We start from the raw sequence: 24,537 nt of genomic DNA, 5'->3' as shown, positions 1-24,537 counted from the left end.
AAAAAGTAGTACATAAATATAGATACATATCACACTATTACTCAAGCAAAGACTTAAGAGGCCAGGATTTTATAAGCCTTCTGGCCATAAAAAGAAATTGTGGCTATCTGAATGTTCAAAAGACATTCTCTACAAACTAAATATATAGGGAGTATGTCTCAACTACATTGAATATGACTCTTATAACATACTATATAAGAGAAACATTTTTCATCCCCATTTAAAAGTGTATGGCAAAAAGGAAGATAGTATATTTTTAAGTTTATTTATATTGCACTAATCAGAAGAACAGGTAAATTCAACTGAAACTACATAGTCATAAAAATGCAGAAACTTTGTGAACTCCTATGTAATGCCCGAGGAATATATGAATCTGATGAGCCTCTGACCTAACTCTGGTGAAACCTCAGAATGATGGGTACAGTGCAGTCCCATTACTCCTGACAGATCAATGACACTTTCTATTTTAAGTCCTACTCATTAAGTATTCCCAAGTGTAAATTCCTCAAATGAGTATGTGCTTCCCATTCTTCCTTACTAGCAACTAAACATTATTGCAGTGAAGCTTTTAAATTAATATAGTAAAATAAATGCTCAAACCTAGTTTTTTTTAAATGTGTGCTTAGAGGGTATATTTGAACATGTTTATGAAATTTTAAAATAAAATGTGTACACTAAAAAATATATCATGATACTAACAGAATTAAAGGGGAAAATCAAGAGCAACTTATTCATATTAGGAGACTTTAACACATCACTTACATTAATAGACAGATCAACCAGATAGAAAATAAGGAAACACAGGTCCTGACAAACACTTTGGATCAGATGGACTTAACAAATATCTACAGAACATTCCACCCAAAAGCACCAAGATGTACATTTTTCTCAAGCATACTTGAAACATTCTCCAGAATAGATCACATACTAGGCCACAAAAAGATCCTCAATAAATTAGAAAAGATTGAAATTATATCAAGCAACTTCTCAAACCACAATGGCATGAAACTAGAAATAAATTATGCAAAAAAAACCAAAAACCAAAAAAGCCCACAAACACATGGAGACCAAACAAATGGTTCTAAATAATAATGGATCAATGAACAATCAAGCAATACATGGAGACAAATGAAAATAAAAATACAACAATCCAAAATTTATGGGATGCTGCAAAAGCAGTTCTAGGAGGAAGTAAAAAGCAATATAGGCCTACCTCAAGAAACAAGAACAATCCCAAATAAATAGTTAAACTCACAATTAAAGAAACTAGAAAAAGAAAAAATGAAGTCCAAAGTTAGTAGAAGGAGGGACATAATAAAGATTAGACCAGAAATAAATAAAATAGAGAAGAATAAAACAATAGAAAACAAAATAATGAAACCAGGAGCTGTTTCTTTTAGAAAATAAACAAAATAGACAAATCCCTAGCTAGAATTATCAAGAAAAAAAGAGACTACACAAACAAGAAACAAAAAAGGAATAGTCAAAACAGATACCACAGAAATACAAAGAATTACATGCCAATAAATTGGACAGCCTAGAAAATTGGACAAATTTCTAGAGAAATATAATCTTCCAAGACTGACTGAAGAAGAGACAGAAAATCTAAAAAGACCAATTACCAGTAATGAAATTGAACTGGTAATCAAAAACTCCCAACAAACAAAAGCCAGAGCCAGATGGCTTCACAGCTGAATTTTACCAAACACTTAAGGAACAGCTAATTCCCATCCTTCTTAAAGTATTCCAAGAAATAGAAGAGGAGGGAATACTTCCAAACTCATTCTATGAGGCCAGCATCACTCTAATACCAAAACCAAAGACACCACAAAAAAAGAAAATCACAGAAATTATGAAGAACATAGATTAAAAAATCCTCAACAAAATATTAGCGAACCAAATTAAAAAATACATCAAAAAGGTCATCCATCATGACCAAGTGGGATTTATTCCAGGAATGCAAGGATGGTACAATATTCGAAAATCCATCAACATCATACACCACACCAACAAAAAGGACAAAAATCACATGATCATCTCAATAGATGCTGAAAAAGCATTTGACAAAATTCAACATCCATTCATGATAAAAACTCTCAACAAAATGGGTAGAGAGTATATGTACCTCAATACAACAAAGGCCATATATAACAAACCCACAGCTAAGATCATACCAATGGTAAAAAGCTGAAAGCTTTTCCTCTAAGATCAGGAACAAGAAAAGGACGTGCACTCTCACCACTTCTATTAAATATAGTACTGGATGTCCTATCCATCACAATCAGACAAGATAAAAGAGATAAAAGGCAACCAAACTGGTAAGGAAGAAGTTAAATTGTCATTTTTTGCAGATAACATGATATCATATAGAGAAAACCCTGAAGACTTCACCAAAAAGCTATTAGAATAAATAACTGGATTCAGCAAAGTTGCAGGATACAAAATTAATACACAGAAATCTTCCTATATACTAACAACAAACTGACAGAAAGTGAAATCAAGAAAATGATTCCATTCACAACTGCATCAAAAAGAATAAAATACCTAGGAATAAACCTAACCAAGGAGGTGAAATACCTATACTCCGAAAACCGTAAGACACTCTTGAGAGAAATTAAAGACAACAGAAATAAATGGAAATCTATCCCATGCTCATAGATAGGAAGAATTAATATTGTCAAAATGGCCATCCCACCCAAAGCAATTTACAGACTCAGTAATCCCTATCAAAATACCAATGGCATTTTTCAATGAATCAGAGCAAAGAATCCTAAAATTCATATGGAACCACAAAAGACCCCAAGGAGCCAAAACATCCTGAGAAGAACAAAGCTGGGACTATTACTCTCCCTGACTTCAAGCTATACTACACAGATATGTAATCAAAACACTATGGTACTGACACAAGGACAGACCCACAGATCAATGAAACAGAATAGAGAACCTAGAGAGAAACCCACACATGTATGGCCACTTAATATACAATAAAGGAGCCATGAATATACAATGGGGAAATGACAGCCTCTTCAATTAACTGGTGTTGGGAAAAATGGACAGCTACATGCAAGAGAATGAAACTGGATTACTAATTCCATACACAAAAATAAACTTGAAATGGATTAAAGACCTAAATGTTAGACATGAAACCATAAAACTCCTAGAAGAAAACATAAGCAAAAATTTCTTGAACATATAAGCACAAGCATTTTTTTCCTGGACACATCTTCTTGGGCAAGGGAAACAAAATTAAAAATGAACAAGTAGGACTGCAGCAAATTAAAAAGCTTCTGTATAGCAAAGGGCACCAGCAGCAGAACAAAAAGGCAACCTAGAGTATGAGAGAATATATTCATAAACTATTCATCTGATAAGGGGTTAACATCCAAAATATATGCCTCAACACCCAAAAAAAAACAAATAACCCAATTAAAAATTGGGAGGAGGACCTGAACAGACATTTCTCCAGAGAAGAAACACAGATGGCCAACAGGTATGTGGAATGATGCCCACAGTGCTAATCATCAGGGAAATGCAAATCAAAACCACAATGAGATACCACATCACACCAGTCAGAATGGCTGCCACTATCCAAAAGACAAGGGCTGGTGAGGATGTGAAGAAATGGGAACCTCCCACATTGTGGTGGGAATGTAAATTGGTGCAGCCATTGTTAAAAGCCGTATGGAGTTTCCTCAAAGAACTAAAAATAGAAATACCATATAACCCAGTAATTTCACGTCTAGTAATTTACCAAGAAAAAATCCTTGATTCAAGAAGTTATATGAACCCCTATGCTTACTGCTGTTATTTACAATAGCCAAGATATGGAAGAAAACAAAGTGCCCACCCATAGATGAATGGATAAAGAAGATGTGACACATATACACAGTAGACTATTGTTTAGCCACAAAAAGAAAGAAATCCTGCCATTTGCAACAACATGGATGGACCTGGAGGGTATTATGCTATACAAAATGAGCCGGGCAGAGAAAGACAAATACCACATGATTTCACTTATTTGTGGAAAAACAAAATGAACAAAATAGCAGTAGACACGTAGACACTGAGAAGTGACTGGTGGTTACCATGGGGTACAGGTTAGGGTGGGTGGGGATATATGCAACCCTGTGCATATAGAGGATTATTTAATTTGTATATATTCAGCCAAGATACCTGAAATAAGCTTTTGCCTTCTTTCTAGAAACTTTAGTTCACAGCAAACCATTCAAATGGGAAATAGGTTTACTAAGTACCTTGGGTGCTTCAAGTATTAAAGATGAATTTATATCATGAATTGTTCCGGAAAGTTCAGTATTCTCTTCATTATTGTTTGAATGTAAAATTTGATTTTCTTCCTCTTTATCACCTTCCTGAAAATAGAAGCACTTTCATTTTTATATTTTTTCCTAATTAAAGAAATGTTTTTGTCAACTGTGAAGCTATTTTTTTAACTGAGATATATTTGACATATAACATTAGTTTTAGGTATACAACATAATGATCTCATATATGTATATACTGTGAAATGATTTACACAATAAGTTCAAATATGCAATACAGTATTGTTAACTATAGTCACCATGCTGTACATTACATCCACAGAACTTATTTATCTTACAAAAGGAAGTTTGTACCTTTTGACCACCTTCACTCATTTCGCCCAACTGCCCCTCTCTGGCAACCACAAAGCAATTGCATAATCAAGAAAATACCTTAGTTTCAAACTCTTTTCAGATTAATTCTCATCTTCCCATGAAAGCCAAGTATACAATAAAATGTATGCAAATTGTTTCATTAGAAAAAACTTTCATTAGAACAAACTTTTCTTTAATAATTAAAAAGAAAGCCATATTTAGGTCAAAGCTCCTCAAGTTCTTTTGTTTTTAAAGTATTCCTTAAAGAAAAAAGAAACACTTTCCCAGGAATGGACCTTAAGAAATGTATAAGTATATACAGAGTGATATTCAAAATATTTAACAATGGCAAGGTACAATCACTCTCCATCAGAAGAGGTGCAGCCATCCTGCTCTTACCAGTTAAATAGCAGCTCCAGGCTGCTAATTATAATTATCTGAAGTAGGATTTTGCATTCTATATATATATAAAAATAACAGCAAACATACATATACATATATATATATATATATATATATATATATATATATTTACGATGTTATGTGCCAGGTACAGGTTTAAACACTTTCAATATGTCAATTAATTTAGTAAATTTATTAATATATACTCAAAGAAGTAGGTGCTGTTATTAACCCTCTTTTACAGATGAGTAAAAGGGACCCAGTAATTTACCCAAAATTACATAGTCAGTCAGTTACCCACCCAGAATTTGAACCCTAGCTGTTTGGCTCTAGAGCCTGTGATCCCCAACTTACAGAAAAGAGAGTGGGAGCTGACAGGTTAAATAAATGGCCAGGAGACACACGGCCTTGCAAATCACAGAACTAAGCAAAACCCAACAGCTTTCTGGCTCAAGAATTCCATTACCAGCTCTGTCCTATCAGTTCTGAAGATAAATGCAGTTTTTAAAGTCAGTTCATTTTTTTGGATCTGGTACATTTGAGGTGAGTTTGTAGAAAAGAGAAGTCACAGTCATGGTCTACATGAAAATGTAACATAAGACATATAGATAATACATATTTATATAACACAAGACTATATAATGCAAGACAATAAATATATAAATGTATTATGTAGATAATATATATGTATATAATACAGGACTTAAAGTAATTTTATTCTAACTTTTATATATTCAAGTCTTTCTGTTCCAACCTGACTTTGGATATATTCACACTCTCTACTCCACTTCTGCTGTGGACTGAGTCAAAAAAGCTCAGTAAACATTAGGTAATTAGGTAAGGGACCACTAAGCAGTCCATGAATGAGATACTGAGACCTCAGAGAAGATCCATACATCACTGCATATAGTTCACAAACAGCAGTTTTACTAAAAGCATCCTGATGTTAAAGAAGGAATTAGTGGTTATTCTATTAAGAATTTTTAGAAGTCTTAAAAGTTTCAAAAGTCTTTAAAAGTCTCTCCATCCCTTTTGTGGCTTCCCACTACCAAGTATCCTGACAGCCTTCTCCTCACTGAGGGAAGCCTAGGCAAAGGCCCACCTCACAATTATTACATTCCAAAACCCTCTCAGTGAAGCTCCAAGGTTACAAGGACTGCATAGCTCTACCTCTGCCAGAAATACTACAGGAATCCACACCCAGTTGGTACTAAGGTTCGTTTTTTACATTGCCTGAGACTTCAACATCTTCAAAGTCAAGTCATGCTGTTGAAGTTCTACAGGACATAAATAGTTTGGGATTTCCTCTGGCAGGAAATAATCATCAGGGAAAATCTAGACAAAGTTTCTGCCACAACTCAAAACACCAAGATGATGAGATCTGCATAAAAACATCAACTCTCCCCCTCCTTTAATTTGTCCAGAAATCAAACTGAATATCTCATGGTGGCTCATGTTGACTATGCCAATACCTACAAGCCAAATACATAATAAAGTCAAGAACTTAACTTAGCTATGTACTATAGTCAGTTTTGAAGTGTCTAAAATGTTTGATAGGCATATTTTACAGGCATCCTTATGAGGAATACATAAACAATAAAAAAGTAATACATGAAGGCCATGTTGAGGTTCCCCAATGCAAAAATACTACGTGTAGTACATGGATCTAGCTATTACCTATGTAAAGGAACATACTCATCTATATTATATAGATATCTATATTTATATAGATATCTATATCTATCTATCTATATATATGAATACATGTAGTATGTTAATATAGTTCATAGAATAAAAGAATTTTAGAGTTAAGAAAGATCTTAGGAGTTTCCTAGTCATGTTCAGTCTTCAGAAATGAAAATATAGGCTCAGAGAACAAAAGTGGTATATCTATGATCAAATTACTAGTACAATGTTTCTCAAAGTGTGAAAAAGGACCTCAGATTTACATAGGTGACTCACTGAAGGTATGCCTGGATGACACATTAGAATCACTAAGTGAGAATCTGAGGGTAGGACCTGGGAAACTACATTTTAAGCATCTTTCAGTTGGTTCTTATGTACATTATGTATCTTTGAGTTGAAACCTGCTGGGCTAACGAGTGAAAGCTAGAAATAGAGTGAAGGTTTTATGAAATCCAGTCCAACACTGTACTACAACTGTTATCCGTTTGTAACAAGACACTCTGATGATCAGAAAAGCATATTAAAAGCATAACCAAAACTGCTATATAGCTAAAATTATATGGTTTACTGGATTCCAAATTATGCCACCTCAACATTATTCCCAAATAGAAGTTAAAATGCATAGACTTTATAATTTACACCATAAAGAATGTGATAGAATTTAGAAGTCTATGCTAAAAGTATGAAGATAAAAACAGTAGTAAAGGTTGTAGAACCAGTAATTAGCAGCTAGCATTTATGTAATAATGTGCTAAGCACTTAATTAATAAATAAATGAATAATCTTTAATTCCCTAAACCTTATGAGGTAGACATTATTTTTTCTGATTTTCTAAGTTGAGGACATTAAGAAATCTACAGAAAGACACACTATAAGTAAACAGAGAACAGGTATTCAAGGCCAGGTATATTTGTCTCCAAAATTCATGTTCATAACTTCCATCCTGTCATTGCTTCCTATATTAACAAAATTCAATACTTACCACCAATGGCTTACAGATGCCAAGGTGTACAGTGCCTGGTGGCACAGTTTTCAACACTTCCACAGCTTCAGCAAGTGTGGTATTTTCCAAACAGTATTCATTGACTGAGACCAGGCGGTCTCCAGGTAACAGTTCACCACTTCTTTCTGCTACACCATCTGCCACCAGGGAACGGATCACAATTACTGATCTTGTGGGATCTAAAGGGTCCTAAGGATCAAGCAAAGAAGAAAGATGAGTCAATTTCTAAAAGCAAGTATACTCATGCATCCCATATGACTATTTTACTTTATGAGTCCAGCATTCTGGTGATAGTCACCCAAAGAGGTCAAAATCTATTAAAATATCACTGTATATTCACATAAATATCAGCTCATATCAAGGTGAAGACATAATCTGAACAATTTCAACTGCATGTATGAGTGCTCAGTACGTATAAATTTCCTTAAGCTTTTGGTGACTGATATTTTGATGGACCACACAAAGTTTGGAGACAGCTGAGCAAGATTCTTTCATCCTCAAGCATAGTCATACTGTGGATCAATCACAAGCCCATTTACTACTCTTGTTGGGCAGTAAGCAGGCTCCAATAGAAGTATACTATGGAAAATGATACTCCATTCTTGTGCATTCCACCAGTATAGAATCATCCCACTGAATCACCTAAGTTCAAAAAAGACATGGAAACTATGGAATATTCCAAGACATTAAAAAAGGTCTGTTTGAAAGTAACATCACCAAAATTATAACATGGTATAGGTGCCCCTAGGCAAGAACTATTTCAGTACATAGAAAATGAGTGTTGATTCATGAACAAAACCAATGTGGAAATATATCTCACCCATTGGAAGTGGGTTATTAAACACTGAAGATAACATTGACATCAATAAATACATTTGTTTAATAAAAACTAATTTATAACCCCACTATTATATTTTATTTTAATCAACAAACACTTACATATAGCACTTATTACACATCAGGCTCTGTTTTAAGTGCTTAACAATCATTAATTTATCTAATCTTTAAAACAACTAACTCCAGGATGTGGGGAGAGTTATTGTCTGTACTTTTACAAATGAGGAAACTGAGGCTCAGAAAGTCAAGGAAACTTGCCCAAATCACTCATCTGGTAAATGGCAAAGCCAGAATTGAAACCCAACCTTTCTGGCTCCTAAGTCCTTGCTCTTGACCACCATGCTCTGCCGTGTGCTCCACAACAAAATAATAGTCAAAGAAACTGTAAACAAAGAATCCTGAATGGAAAAAAAGACACATTCATATGGAAATCTTACGCTTGAGTAGAATTTCTTAATTTGTCCTAATGGTGGAAGTATATGGCCCTGTAGTAAACCTCAAACTTAGTAAGGGAGAAAAAAATAATCAAATCCCAGTCATAAGATTTCCTTTGGCTTGTTTATTTTGCACCTATTGCTTCATTATGCAAACAGTGTTCCATAAAGGCGAGATGTTAGTAACACGAGACTCTACTACAGTTAGTTTCTATTAAACCCTTCCTGAGAAGGAAGGTGGAGAGAAGGTGCCACATTTTATGTTATAATTACAAGACTTTGGGATTAGCAGAGAGAATTTGCCAAGTTCCAGGCTTTGTCAGTTTTAAGTAGCTAATGGTTCTTTTGAAATTTTCTGATCCAGTTTTTTATATCTCTGCGTTTCAGACATTGAGGTTCCTTTTTCCAGTATGTGTGGAATTTTAACCAAATATATCATATTTTAATCAACAAAGGCTACACAGCTAATTCCTTGAAAAATGTCTTCAAACATAGCTTATCTTACTTTCCTTTACTAACCTTTCTTTTCCACTTCTAGGTCAAGAGGTTCTTGGTAAATTTCTAACATGCTCTGGTGTATAATACTACATATTTATTGAGAGGGCTTAGGTAAAAATAGTCATGGGTACTGATTAATAAAGTGCATAGTGTTAAACTATAATTACACCAATATTTTCAAGTAGAGGGAGCTATTGCCTAGGAAGAGAATAGAAAAGAACCAAAAAAAAAAAAAAAGGAGTGCAATCAGTGCCATAATATAAAAGAGCTGTCTATTTCATCAGGAGCAACCATGAATCACAACACACTTTTCATTCTGAAATATGAAACCATTACATTTTAAGTTTGATACACTAATAAATAAGCTGTACAATTATGTCCTTCATTTAGGATGTCAGTTTTTGATGAAAACCTTTTTTATTGAGGGGGAAGGGAAACTACATAATAGCTTATTCCCCTCATGAAATGCACAGAGAGTTGCTATACTTCATACTAATAATTACTAAACTTTGTTAGAGAAAATTGCAACAGTTAAATATATTATCAAAAGCAAATAAGTGATTTCACTAGGTTGGTGCAAGCAATCTCTGTAGTTTCATGTACAAGGAATCAAAAAGTATTATCTTTAATCTAAATAAGTGAATAGGTTTCAAAATGCAACAAGTTGAAATGATAATCAGAAACATTTCAAAGGAAGATTGACCAGGAAATAATGGAAATATAAAGACTAATAGATTTCCCTTGTTATAGAAGTTGTGGCAAGCATTTATTTACGCAGCATGCAGTCTTCTTAAGACCTCAAACTAGTACCAGGTATGCTTGCTTACTAAAATTTATTCAGGTGTAGACCTCTTAGTTATTCTAAACACTGTCTAATCTACCACCCCTTTTTCTGGAGGAGAGAATCCCACAGCAGCTTCTTTGTCACTTAATAAAAATAAAAAGACAAACTTTTGAAGATGCCCCATGATATATAATTACTATTTCATTTTCTATGATGACTGTTCTGTGTGATTTCCCATTTAGTTGAATGAAGTTGCTTTAATGAATAACAGTCATTTCCTTTCATGGTCATCACATTTAGCAGGCACTCTATGGAAAAAAGGCATCTGCTACTGCCTACTGGGGTGGCTACTATTCTTGAGGCTTTACTACATAAAATGATATTTAAAGATCAGACTGATTCAGGCTGCTCCTCATCAAAAAGGTCTTTTTTGTTTTTAAATAGAGTCCACAATATCATACCCATGTTATATCAAACAAAATCTTATAAAGGTATTTCTCAACATTTCTACCCAACTCCTAGAGCCCATACAGATTTTTTAAGCCCCCATCAATTTTAATCACCTTTTATCATACCTTAAAAATCTCTAACTTTTCTTGTTTTGGTAAATAACACTGCAAGGAACACTATTTCAGAATTAAGAGGTTGTTTTAGACTGAACAGTCAATAGAGGGCACTAAAGACCAATCACAGACCACGAGAAACATCATCTCTATGCAAGCCATTCTCTTCTGATTCTTTCCTCTTTATTCAAAAGGCTTATATTATCATGTTTGATCTAACAGTATACCTTATGCTTGTTTCTACTCAACCATTTATGAAAGTTTCTCTCTAGAGCTCTCAAAAAATATTATCCAACTCCTACAATCAATTAAGAACAACCAACTCTCACCAGAATATGTACCTGAAGACACGGAGATCCGACCTGAATTCCCCTCGCCACTTAGCTATGAAATCCTGAGAATCCAACTACCCACTCTATCTCACAAATGAATAAAACCACTGAACCTGTCTGAGAAAAAGGTGGATGTAAGATTTTTCAGGTCTCTTGAAGTGATGCTGATGGTCGATATTTTATTATAAGCACAGGATGTTTCAATGTTGGGGGAAATCTAAGTTGACAAAGAAACTCCTCTCCTCCCATAACCCATGAGCGGCATTACCACACACCCAAACATTCACTTACTCTCTCTCACCCCCACTGAGTTAGCTAAGGCACGTCAATCTGATATTCTATATCTCTTCTGCCTGGTACTATCTCTCCATTTCCACTTCCACAACCTTGGTTCAGCTTCTCATTATTTCTTGCCTATGCAACCGCTACTGTCCCCCAGTAGGTCTGTCTTGAGTCTTGCCCCCATCAGTCTGTTTCCTACAAAAATAAAATAAAAATAAAAATTTGGTCACAGTTCCTACTCTGCCTAAAACACTTCAGTAACATCCACTGCCTTCAGGATCAAGTCCTAACTGCTTGGTAAAGAAATCCCTTCACTTCAGATATGCATTTCAGCTTCATCTCCTCTTGCTCTCCCCTCATGTACCCCCATTTATCTACACATGGACCCAACAGGACAGAACTAATCACAATTCAGGGACAGTGAAATGCCTTAGCGTGCTTCCTGACATCCTACAAACCATTCTATCTGCCAGGAATGCTTTCCCTGCCCCACTGCCACGTATTATATCTTTGCCACCAGAGTCAGCTCAAGTGTCTCCGCCAATGAGAAGCTTTTCTGACCCCCTGGAGACTCGGGCACTTCCTACCCTATGATATCCCTGAACCTAAAAGAGACCTTCCATTATAGCATCTGTCATAATGTATTTTCCTTACGGTCTCTGACCTCCTAGAATAACGACCTTCTGCCAGATGTATCCACAGCACCTTGCAATTTCCCTATTACACCACTTTTGAGATTTTCCTGAAACTATTTTAACCATCTTCCCTACTAAAAATAAGCCTCATAAAAGCAAGGATATGTTTGCTTATTTGCAGATTTCCAAGGCTAGTGCCTTCTGCAGAGAAGGTACTGGATAGTAATTAAAATATCAAAGGACTGGATCTATTTTGTTTTTCTCCCCTCACTGGGCTATAAGTACACCAAAGGCAAAGGCCACAACCCTTGCATGTGGACAACAATTGTTAACATTACTGACCTCTTGCCATGCCAGGCATGTTCTAGGAATCTTACTTATTAGAACCCATTTAACCTCCACACCATGAGGTAGGTACCATTATCCCTACTTGTAAGATGAGAAAACTAAGAAAGAGGAAAAAGTTAACCAAAGCACACAGTTGAAAAATGGCAGAACCAGAATTTAAACCACCCAGTTAAGTTCCAAAGCTTATGCTCTTAGTCACTAAGTGATGCATCTTCTCTATCTTTAAGTATTTGATAAATAAATGAATATTGAAAAAAGGCAAAATGATAGAAGATATATGTATTACCTTGCCGAAGTGTGTAAACTGAGTCCCTTACATTTCATTCTTGGCCACTAGAGGATTCTACTTCAGTACTGGCTGATGAAAAGTTAGAGAGCACAGAATGTGCAGCATGACTTCATGGACAGGTAAAACATGTATGAATTTGCCAAATTTTAGTTTACATTTACTTTCTCAAGAATCCATCCATTTGGTGCGCTAAGGACATCTTTACATGAGCATATACAAACATGTGACAATAATTATGCCCAAATGGATGGGATTCAAAGTTTTTGAAATGTCTATAAAATGTATTATAGGAATATTTGTGTATATTTCCACAGATCAAAGAGTCCAGTGTTCACATAAACTAAAGCAGAGTGCAGAGGAGTCACCTGGGGCAGAGAGGTGGTTCAGCTGAAATGTGGGATCTGTCAGAGACAAAGATCAACTAGAAGATGTGTAGAGCTCTGGCCAGAAAGCAGCTCCAAAACTAAAACTAGAAATACAAGCAAGCAACTACGGCAAGCTCAGAGCAGAAGCACAAAGCAAGGAATGTGAAATAAAGGGGAGACAGACAAACTGAACACGAAGAAAAGTGGTCACATTTAATCAATTGGCCAATGCATCAGTAAGAGGCAGTTTTCAAAAGAAGAACATGTGACATCATGGGCTGTTCTTATATTCAACATTTATAATAGTTTGAAGTATTATTCCAATGAAGAAAAACAAAACCAAGGTTTAAACAATGACTTACTTAGATGGGTTCAAAACAAAGAATAACTTGGGTGGTGGTTCTTCTTTTTTAAATCTATTCTGTATCCAACACCCAAACTTTTAAAAACATTACATAATGGAATATGAATTTTCACAGCAGGAAGGCAGATAGATCATAGTTTATTTCAGATGAAAATTGTGTGTAAATTACTTTATCTTTGATAATGTAACCAAAGCACACAGTTGAAAAATGGCAGAACCAGAATTTAAACCACCCAGTTAAGTTCCAAAGCTTATGCTCTTAGTCACTAAGTGATGCATCTTCTCTGTCTTTAAGTATTTGCTAAATACATGGTTGCTCCTGACAAAATAAACACTTATTGTGAACCGAGTATATTAAAATATAAAGTTGGCCTATAGTAAATTCACAAGATAAATCTTTCACCAAAATGAACAGATTCCAAGGAAAAGGATTCCTATAAAAACTACTTCAAACAATTCCTAATACATTAATTCAGTGATGAGGTATACATTATTATGGAATTAGACTACTTAACTTCATTCCACAAATATTTATTCATATAAGTGTGAGGAAGTATGTTTCAAAGATAATTGTAAAGGATCAACATACATTAATTTCTGGATAACATAAGGTAGCTAGCTTCATAATATTTGATGAGAGAATTGCTCCAACTCAATAATGGTCAACTGAACTATAAAAGCTGCAAGTAGTCAAATAGTTGATTCTTAAAGACTATATACTCTTAAATGTGGTCATTATTATTTGAACTAAGGAGTATTAAGTTAAAATCTAAATAAACAGCTGAGTACATTTTTAAAATAAGATCTCAAGGAAGTTACTAAAATGTAGACTACAGAAAGAAACCACTACATTTAAAAGGGAGATGGCTAACTCTTTCATCCTGAAGGTAGGCAGGAAGAGCAATTGGTTATGAAAAAACACAAAGGAAAGATTCTTTTACACACACACACACACACACACACACACACACACACACACACACACATACACAGATATACATCGTAATGAAACAACAGTAATTTGCAAAAGCTCTGATGTGCAGCTGGCATGCATTAAAATTTTCATCGTGAGCAATGTCAGTCAGGAAACAGGAAACCAAAGTTTTGTGTGTTTTTTTAAGGAAAAAATACACCTAGGAGAGAGACACAAGGAAGACACCTACTCAGTCCACTAGTGGTAGGATAGGTGTGGATCAGAAGTCAAGGGACAAGTTTTGAGCACCAACTTGGTGCTAGCCTGGCGGTGTAGTTTCACAAGTTCTTCATTACTCTGAATCAGTTTCTTCAATTGTAAAATGGGAACATTGGATACATGACAGTTACCATCTGTTCCCCCAACTCCAAAATCCTTTAACTAAATTTGACAAAGTATCTTGAGTCAAATTTGTCATTCATTTCTACTAAAACACTCACAAAACCACTATAAAAAGCAGAGAGTGATGGAAGTTAATTCAAATCACAAAGCATCAGTAATGAAAAAGATGTATACTATGGTCACAAATATGGTATAATTTTAGTTAGGGATGTCTTTTAAAAACTCATAGAAAGTCACTGATAACATAAGATTTAACTTCCTGGATATTCTGCCATCAAAACAAAATATACAATAAAATATGTATGACATGTGCCCTTTTTTAATAAGATAAATCTTAAAATGACTTTTTCCCCCCTTTGTCTTTTTTAGATCACAACAAAAGACATGTCAGGACTATTAGTTGAATTAAAATCACTAGAATAGTTCTGGCTTAATATAGTGGTCTATAATTAATTGACTTGACCGACAAGCTAAAGGTTTACTTTTAGCAAAGAGAAAGAAATGTATTTATAGTGAATGCAAGGCAGTAACTAAATGATTCTAATAAATAATGAGCAAGCGATCTTACCAGAATCTAACCCCATTTTTAACTATTTTATAATATAGCCAAGTTATTACACTAATCATGCCAATTACCACAACACCATCATGTTCAAAGTACCCACAAAATACATTTAGTGCACTCAAGATAGATTAAAATGATACAGTTCCTGGCTCCTTGTGTCTTATTACTTCCTAAATACTGTTAGGCATTAAGAATAGATTTTTCCATGCATCATGCATAAAACTAAACAGTCCCTGAGCAGCACAGCAAGCACAGCATGTAAGGCAATTAAAAGTGCAACAGAAGAGAAGTGCACAGAGAGACATGCTAAAATAAATCAAAATATATTCTAAAGAGAGGAAAAAAATAAGCTTGTACATAATTGTATTCTGTATAGTTTGATACCTTAAAAATCTATTTTAAGAACTGTAATAATTAAAATGGTTCCAAAAAATTAAACTGGCTCAAGCAGGAGTCCCATGGAAATCACTTCTTAAAGATTATTGCTTTCTCCTATCTCCTTCTAGTCTATCAGTTTCCCTGGATATTACAGTTTCCTTGAAAGTTTCATCTCTTCAAAGTTTTATGTCATGCTATAATAGTTTATGTATTTACCATTCACTCCTGGCCTAGAACCTTTGCTGGTTGTAAGGAAAACAAAACAAACCACACAACTGTCCTTTATCTGAAACTTCTATCATCTAACTGAAATCACTGAGGTTCCACGAGTAGAATACCCACTACTAAAACTGTATTAGTGGAAATGTGAATATACTTAACACTACTGAACTATACATTTAAAAAATGGTTAAGATGATAAATTTTATGTGTATTTTACCAAAAAAAATTGTTTTAAGTAGAAAATGAATTTATAAATAAGAAATATTGTAGCATCTTCCAAGAAAAGAAACATCAGTTGAAAATTATGATGATGCAGGGGAAGTATGACACCTAAAATTTCTCAAACCTTTTCTAATACTAGCCTCAGAATTCATTTTAATTTTCCAAATGTAAACACTTACAAATATTAGCTTAGTGATACTGTTTAAGCTGTTTAATCTCTGAGACTCAGGTTTTCTCATTTGTAAGTGGAAAGAACAATAGTATAGATATTTCATAGTAGTTTGCTAAAAGCATTAGATAAGGCACGTAAAGTACTTAGTAAACTAAATTCATGGCAATCACTTCATAACTGCTGTTACTATTATTATGATTAGTATTATGAAGACGATGATGGAAAAGACCTTACTAAGACACAAGGACATGACAAGTTAACAATTACTATCTCATTCACTGCCTTCTAGAATCAACTGAGCACTGTGATTTAGACCAAGAGTGCTATCAACTGCTAAATCATTTGTGATATTACACTTAGATGGTAATACATAAAAATAAAGGGTTGATCCTGTACTCCCCAGATACACAGACTTCTGCACATGAACAGGGACTCCAAACAGCATAGTATCCTCAGTCTTTATTCTCCCTTAAAGTAGACACTGAAAGACAGGAGCTATATCTTGGCTGGGAAGTTCTCTGCCAGCCACTGCCACATCATGGACACAGGCTGCTCTTCATTCCTTAGAAAAGACTCTGCAATTTTTTAAAATCCTTGAAAGAGCAACAAATACTCTATGATATGCAGCATACAACATGAAGAATATAACTTTGCCAATTTTGAAACTGTATAGGAAAAATGCCAAGGAGTCCTGCTGGGAAATCTAAGGTAACCCACACACAGATTCTACTCTCTGGCAATGAAAATAACATCGTCTCTAAAGAGCTTTGGCCAGATGTGAAGGTAAAGGCAAGAGACCATAGGATTCAGAAATAATCTGAAGTAAGTCTTTTTGAACTGTAATAAGTATGTCTCTCTGGGAAGACATTCAGAAATGTTTATCATTTATCATTGTAGTAAGCCACAATTTTGAAGAATCAGTGTATTTAAGGTCTAAAGACTGTACTTTCACAATACAAACCAGATTAAGAAGCCCAGTTCCACTACCTACAAGTTGGGTGATCTTGAACAAATGTCGTAACCTCCTATCATCAGTTTACTCATCCATAAAATGAGGATGATTATAGGACCTACCTCCTGGGGTTGTGGAGATGACTAAATCACTGGTTATTAATGTCATGTGACTAGCAGTCATGCTTTCCAAATAAAATATTAGAACACTAAGTTCCTCAAAAGATATTTCATTAAAAGAAATAAAATTCAAAAGCTTAGATAGGTATTATATGGTTAACAGTTACTAAATAAGAAAACACATAAAATAAGGACCAAGTAGTCAATTCCAGGACGTTCCTGTGCCTGGAACATCTACTACCTGTTTGCCTACAATGTAGACCTCCATTGACTGTGAGGCCCCTCTGGGTCCTCAGAAACAATCATCGATCTTAGTCCTCTGCCATTGCTAGTCGTAACATTATAGAGTTGTTCCCAAATGTTTCCTTTATTATATTTAACATGTTTATTTATCCACTGACTCTCTACTCTCAGTTGAATTTAAACTTCATGAGGACATGGAGTATATTGTCTGTTTTGTTTACTTCTACATCCACAGTGTCTGGAGCAGTGCCTGGCACAGAAGATGCTCAATAAACATTTGTTAAAGACAAGATCTTTAAAGGAAGCATGTATTTTCAACTTTATATCCCCCATACTGGCTCATATTAATAAAAAGAATTTTTTTATGATGGAGAGAATGAATAACCAGTGCAGCCAGTCTATGCTCAGATTTTTTCTTTTTTATATGCTCACTATAAGTGTAGATACTGTCAACATAAAAAGATATTACAATATTATTGACTGTGCTGTAGTTTTATCCCCATGACTAATTTACTTAATAATTGGAAGATGGTACCTTTTTATCTCCTTCACCTATTTCGCCCAACCCTCCACTCCCTCCCCTATGGCAACCACCAGTCTGTTCTCTGTGTTTATAAATCTGTTTGTTTGGTTTGTTTTTCAGATTCCACATGAGTGAAATCATATGGTACTTGCCTTTGTCTGACTTATTTCACTTAGCATTATACCTTCTGTTCCATCCATATTGTCACAAATGGCAATACTTCATTCTTTTTTATGGCTGAGTAATATTGCATTGTACATACGTACCACTTCTTTATCCATTCATCTATTGATGGACATTTAGGTTGCCTCCATATCTTGGCTATTGTAAATAATGCTACAATGTTATATACAAGTGTATATATATTTTCAAATGAGTGATTTTGGTTTCTTCAGATAAATTTCCAGTAATTTTGAATTACTAGGTCATATAGCATTTCTATTTTTAGTTAGGTTTTTTTTTGAGAAACCTCTATACTGCTTTCCATAGTGGCTGCTCCAATTTATATTCCCACCAACAGTGTAGGAGGGCTCCCTTTTCTCCACATCCTTGTCAACACTTGTTATTTCTTGTCTTGTTGATATTAGCCCTTTTGTTTGGTGTGAGGTGTTATCTCATTCTGGTTTTGATTTGCATTTCCCTGATAATTAGTGATGTTGAGCATCTTTTCATGTACCTGTTGGTCATCTGTAGGTCTTCTTTGGAAAAATATCTATTCAGGTCCTCTGCCCATTTTTTAAACAGGTTATTTGTTGTTTTGATGTTGAGTTGTATAAGTTCATTTTATATTTTGCATATTAGCCCCATATTGGATATATCATTCATAGATATATTCTCTTCAGCTGGTTGCCTTTTCATTTTTTTGATAGTTTTCTTTGCTGTGCAGGTTTTTAGTTTGATGTTCTACCATCTACTTATTTTTGCTTTTGTTTCCCTTGCCCAAGGAGACATATCCAGAAAAAAATTGCTAATGCCAATGTTCAAAAGCTCACTGAATATGTTTTCTTCTAGGAGTTTCATGGTTTCATTTCTTATATTTAGGTCTTTAATTCATTTCGAGTTTATTTTTGTGTATAATGTAAGATAGTGATCCAGTTTAATTCTTTTGCATGTAGCTGTCTAGTTTTCCCAATACCATTGATTGAAGAGACTGTCTTCTTCCCATTGCATATTCTTGCTTCCATTGTCATAGGTTAGTTGACTATACAAACATGGGTTTATTCCTGGACTACCTATTCTGCTCCATTGATCTATGTGTCTATTTTTGTGCCAGTGCCATACTGCCTTGATTACTGTAGCTTTGCAGTATAGCTTAAAATCAGGGAGCATGGGAACTCCAGCTTTGTTCTTCTTTCTCAGGATTGCTTTGGCTACTTGGAGTCTTTTGTAGTTCCATATAATTTTAGGATTATTTGTTCTACTTCTGTGAAAAATGCCATTGGCATTTTTATAGGGATTGCTTTGAATCTGTATGCTGCTTTGGGCAGTATGGCCACTTTAACAATATTAATTCTCCCTATCTATGAGCATGGAATATCTTCCTATTTGTGTTGTCTTCCATTTCTTTCACCATTGTTATAGTTTTCAGAATACAGGTCCCTAACCTCCTTCGTTAAGACTTATTCCTAGGTATTTTATTCTTTTTGATGCAATTGTACATGGAATGTTTTCTAAATTTCTCTTCCTGCTGGTTATTCACTTACAGAAACACAACAGATTTCTACGTGTTGATTTTGTATCCTGTGACTTTACGAAATTCATTTATTAATTCTAAAAGTTTTTTGTTAAGTGAACAATATATATATATTGAAGGAGAGAATGAGTAACAGGTAAAGCTAGTCTGTGTTCAGATTCTATTTTAGAAGATCTCCATCATCATCATCACATCACCATTTTTTAGCAACTAATAACACATTTTGATGCCTAGAAAAGTGTGGGCATTTATATAAATCTTTTATTTAGTCTTCACAGGCTTTATAAGGCAAACATTCATTCTATTTCAGAGATTATTATTTTAGTAAACTGAGAATAAGAAACACTAACAATCCTGTCCAAAGCCTTAGTAAGATGTTACAGCCAGAACACAAATCCTGGTCCTTCCTGTGCCAGCTTGTGCTCTTGTATATTCACAGTGGCATAGTGATGAATGTAATATCTGACGAAAGTAAAATACAGAGGGAACAGCTGAAAGGGGAGCTTGAGCCCTAGAAAATGGTGTGTAGGATCAGGCAGTCAATCCCCTTTCATGCATCATTAACAAATTAGGTCTTCGGAACCAGAAGGAGGCAGCGCCATTTCCTGGCCCTCACTGGGGGGAGCAAGGCTTCTCTGGATCACTGCCTGGCCCCAGGAGTCACCCAAAAACAGGGAAGAGTAGTAAAAATCACCATGCCTTGGGATAACAGATTCTCAATATGTTTTTTGGATTTGATTCAATCTTTCTGCTATATTCTAGGAAGGGTTATGACTTTCATCTATCACCATGGTTCTCAACGCTAACATCAAAATTAAGTGGAAACTTCCAAAACAAACCCACACCTAGACTCCTCTTCATCTTCTTCTTCTTTTCTTTCTTTCTCTCTCTCTCTTTCTCTCTCTCTCTCTCTCTCTCTCTCTCTCTCCCTCCCTCCCTTTCCTTTCCTTTCCCTTCCCTTCCCTCCCTCCCTCCCTCCCTTCCTTCCTTCCTTCCTTCTTCCTTCCTTCCTTCCTTCCTCCCTCCCTCCCTCCCTCCCTTCCTTCCTTCCTTCCTTTCTTTTTCTTTCTTCTTTCTTTTTTTTTTTGAAGCTATTGTTCTGTTTTTAATTACATGGGAGACACAGATGCATATAGACTGTTACTGACTAACTTCCTGGAGTATCTTGAACATTTCACAGGAAAGATGTAATTACCAGGCATTGCAGTAAATCTTAGCATCTTCATGCCTATACTTTAGCTCTCCATGGTTGTGTCATAAACACTAACGTTTATAGTTTGGCCATTTCTGAAATACCCACTAAAGGTAATACAACAGATACATCATTTTCAGGATCTCCTCCTCCTCAGCAATGCCTTCTAGTGTGAAAGAGAAACTGCCCTTAAGAAATACTTGTTAAAAGGAAAGCTACCTTATGAGAAAGCACCACTCATCTGACAGGCATCTGCTGCCTACCCTCTATTCTCTCCCCCCACTATTAGACACAATGGGATTTTTTGCCAAATTCGTATTTCAGGGGAGCCATGAAATTCCTGCAAAGTTCAACATCAGGCCTGACTTAAGATCTTTGAGGCCTCCTGCTAACTTCAACCCCCTGCAGCTGCCTCACTAAGGCAAGCTTTTGATCTGTACTATCTGGATTTCAAGCTGATATACACACAGCCTCTTTGATCTCTTATTAAGTGGCTTCTGGTCTCCTGATGGCTTTAGTCGTGCAGTACTGAGGTTTTTGGAAGTCAGTCATCATCCTGAGCACACTACAAACTCCACACACCAGGAGTGGGCTCCCTTCATTCACCCACTTCACAGGCTTGAAAAGCAATCTTTAAGCCAAGAGAAAATTTCCCCACTGGCCACAATCAGTCCACTCTATGAACACAGTACTGGGAATTATTTTTCAAATGAAGCAGCTTAAAATGATTTAAAGGATATAGAACTTTCCCATAGAGGGAAAGGAAGCAAATCCTCTGTGAAAAGAAATCTTCAGCCCAGTTGGCATTGGAGCTTACAGTACTTTGATGTTAATAAAAATACATGTGGATAAGAATTAGGGATGGGCAGAGAGTAGACTTCATCAGTTCCAAGTGCAAGCAAAAGTGATCTTTAAATGCAGCTGTGTGGTTTGTTCAATAGTAGGCTATATATTTGCAAGAATACAGATACTGCCCTTAATGGAGAACTGACTGAACTTTGTTTTTAGTCTTAGTATCTTAATTCTACACGGGTGAACCCGACCCAAAGAACTCCTATATAGCTTAGATTCTAGAAATAGTATAGGTTTGTATCTGACTGTTTAATGTTACTAATACATGTATTTCTATATGTTAGAATTATGTCAATACCTACCAAATTCTCTATCCTGGATTCTACAAACTAATCAGCTAATATGAACATAAAGACAGTGGCCTTCAACAAGTTATTACTAAACACTATGTATTCAAATCTCAAAGCAAAAATTAAGGTCCTTAATTTCATCCATTTTTTAAAATCAATTTTCTGATAAACAAGATTAAAAATGGTAGAAGAAACAGGAATAGAGTTTTGGGCACTAAGAATATGGTCTGAATATAATTAGTTTATGTCCTCTTAGCTACAGAGATCAATAAATTGATTACTGCCATTATTAAGTTGAAACAAAATTGGTAGTTATATATTGCTATCACTTAATCTGTCCATATAATGGAAAACCATTAGCAAATTCAGGAATTACATACCTCCTTACACTTTATTTTCCCTGAGAATTATCTGATTTAACAAATTACTCTACATATGAAGGCATCAATTTTAAATGGTCTAAATACAATGAGTCTCACATACAATTATGTTCAAGCAATTTAGTAAAAGTGTACCAAAATTTAAAAGACATATTCTTGTTTGATAAGAATTTCACTACTTCTAGGAATTTATCACAAGAATTATTTCCATCTTTTTACAAAGAATAAAAGAATTACAAAAATATCAAGTATAGCTTCATTTTAAATACCTACCAACTGGATATAGGAGATTGGCTAAATAAATTATTGTATTTCAACACTAAAACACTATGTAGTCATTAAAAAGAATTCGGTAGCTCTATAAGTACCAAAATGAAAGAACATATAATTGAAGAAAACAGCAATGTGCTTAAAGTATGTATGACACATTCCATTTATGTGTAAAAAAACAAAAAACATTAAGCAACAAAAAAATAATTACTTATAATATAAAGCTGTGTATGTATAAAATATCTCTGGGAGGACAGATAGGAAAATAGGAGGTTTTATATGGGAGGAGTGAAGAAATATGGTCAGAGGTAGGTTTACTTGTAGCAGATATCTTCACATACCTTTAAATTTTTATGCTATGTTATATTTATATATAACTTATTTATTTATTTGTGTTTTATTTATTTCGTATCATTAATGTATAATTATATGAGCAACATTATGGTTACAAGACTCCCCCCATTATCAAGTCCCCACCACATACCCCATTACAGTCACTGTCCATCAGTGTAATAAGATGCTTATATATCACTTATTTTTAAAACATTTCCAATGTGCACAGAAAGTCATTCCAGTGTCCATATGAAAAGAAAGCTAAGTTAAATTCACATACATGGAATTTATACAATTCCTTCCTCCAACCTTTGAAAACCTTTTTAAAAGAGAATTCTACCTAAAGTTAGTAGTCAGGCAAAACAGCACACTAAGTTTTTCTCACATACTAAGACATACCATATCCAAGACTTGGCAATACTGCCATGTTTCATATTCATACTATCTAGGTTTTATAACCCATTTCTTCTGTTAAGAAAAATTAATCACTTAATTTTTATAGGGAGGAATATTTTCACTGTTTTTAATGAGTCATCATTTGTCTTTGGCTTTTCAAACAACTTTTTAGAACATTACTAACAGTATTTATATGAATCACCTCTCAATGGCTGTGTTATTATGCTTTCTATTTTTATCTGCCTCAGCGTCTGAGATAAACCTGAAGTCTTTCAAAAATATCTACTTTGGGAAAAAATTGAGTCCATCCATATCATGAGGGGGGAAAAATGAGGAATAAGATATGGGAGGGAGAATTATTAGTTAATAAATTTTACCTTCTAAATCACTGAAATTCAAAAAGTATCAAGAATGGCAATATTATGGCTAATGTTCAAAAATTGGCTAATGTCAAACATTTCTAGTGAATTATAATCATGAGGGGTTATTCAAAGTTCAACATAAATCAAAACACTAGAAAATATCCACTTGCCATGTTTAATTTATAAGGTCAACCAAAGGTAAAATCCACACAGTTCTAAACATATTTCAAGCTTTTTGGTAGAAATTAAAAATTACAGACTCTCAGGCTACCTAATAGTTGCTTCATTATTGAACACTAATCCACAACAAATTACTTGCACTAATTTAGGATTCTTAACTTTGTAATTATTTTCATTTAAAACAATAAACACTAGCTCTTACCCAATGCATAAGAGCACATTATATTAATTTCTAATAATTACTAAGCTTTCATGTAAGTATTAAAAACGATAATACTATTTAGCAGCTTGTCTTTAAGAAATTTTTTGCAAGCTGGAAAAAAACAGGACAATCTGCTGTAATAAGTTTTACAGAGGTCCCCTTTAATAAAAGGCACATGGAAAAATATCACTCATAAGGAAAGGAAGAGTGTAGTATGTGG

General features: G+C 34.6%; 1 protein-coding gene across 8 annotated transcripts in view; it reads right to left on the bottom strand.

The window, feature by feature from the left end:
• PATJ (PATJ crumbs cell polarity complex component) overlaps nucleotides 1–24,537 on the bottom strand; it is a 395,870-nt gene that overhangs the window by 292,364 nt on the left and 78,969 nt on the right. For all 8 annotated transcript variants that reach the window (XM_073234040.1, XM_073234044.1, XM_073234045.1 and 5 more), the window contains 2 exons: nucleotides 7,705–7,914; nucleotides 4,254–4,370 (listed from right to left, as the gene is read on the bottom strand). In XM_073234040.1, the coding sequence (XP_073090141.1) occupies nucleotides 4,254–4,370; nucleotides 7,705–7,914 (327 nt within the window). The remainder of the gene's footprint in view (nucleotides 1–4,253; nucleotides 4,371–7,704; nucleotides 7,915–24,537) is intronic.

The sequence above is a fragment of the Manis javanica genome, chromosome 4 (assembly GCF_040802235.1).
Source record: "Manis javanica isolate MJ-LG chromosome 4, MJ_LKY, whole genome shotgun sequence".
In the NCBI taxonomy this organism is placed as follows: Eukaryota; Metazoa; Chordata; class Mammalia; order Pholidota; family Manidae; genus Manis; species Manis javanica.
This window is presented reverse-complemented; position numbering and strand designations above follow the sequence as displayed.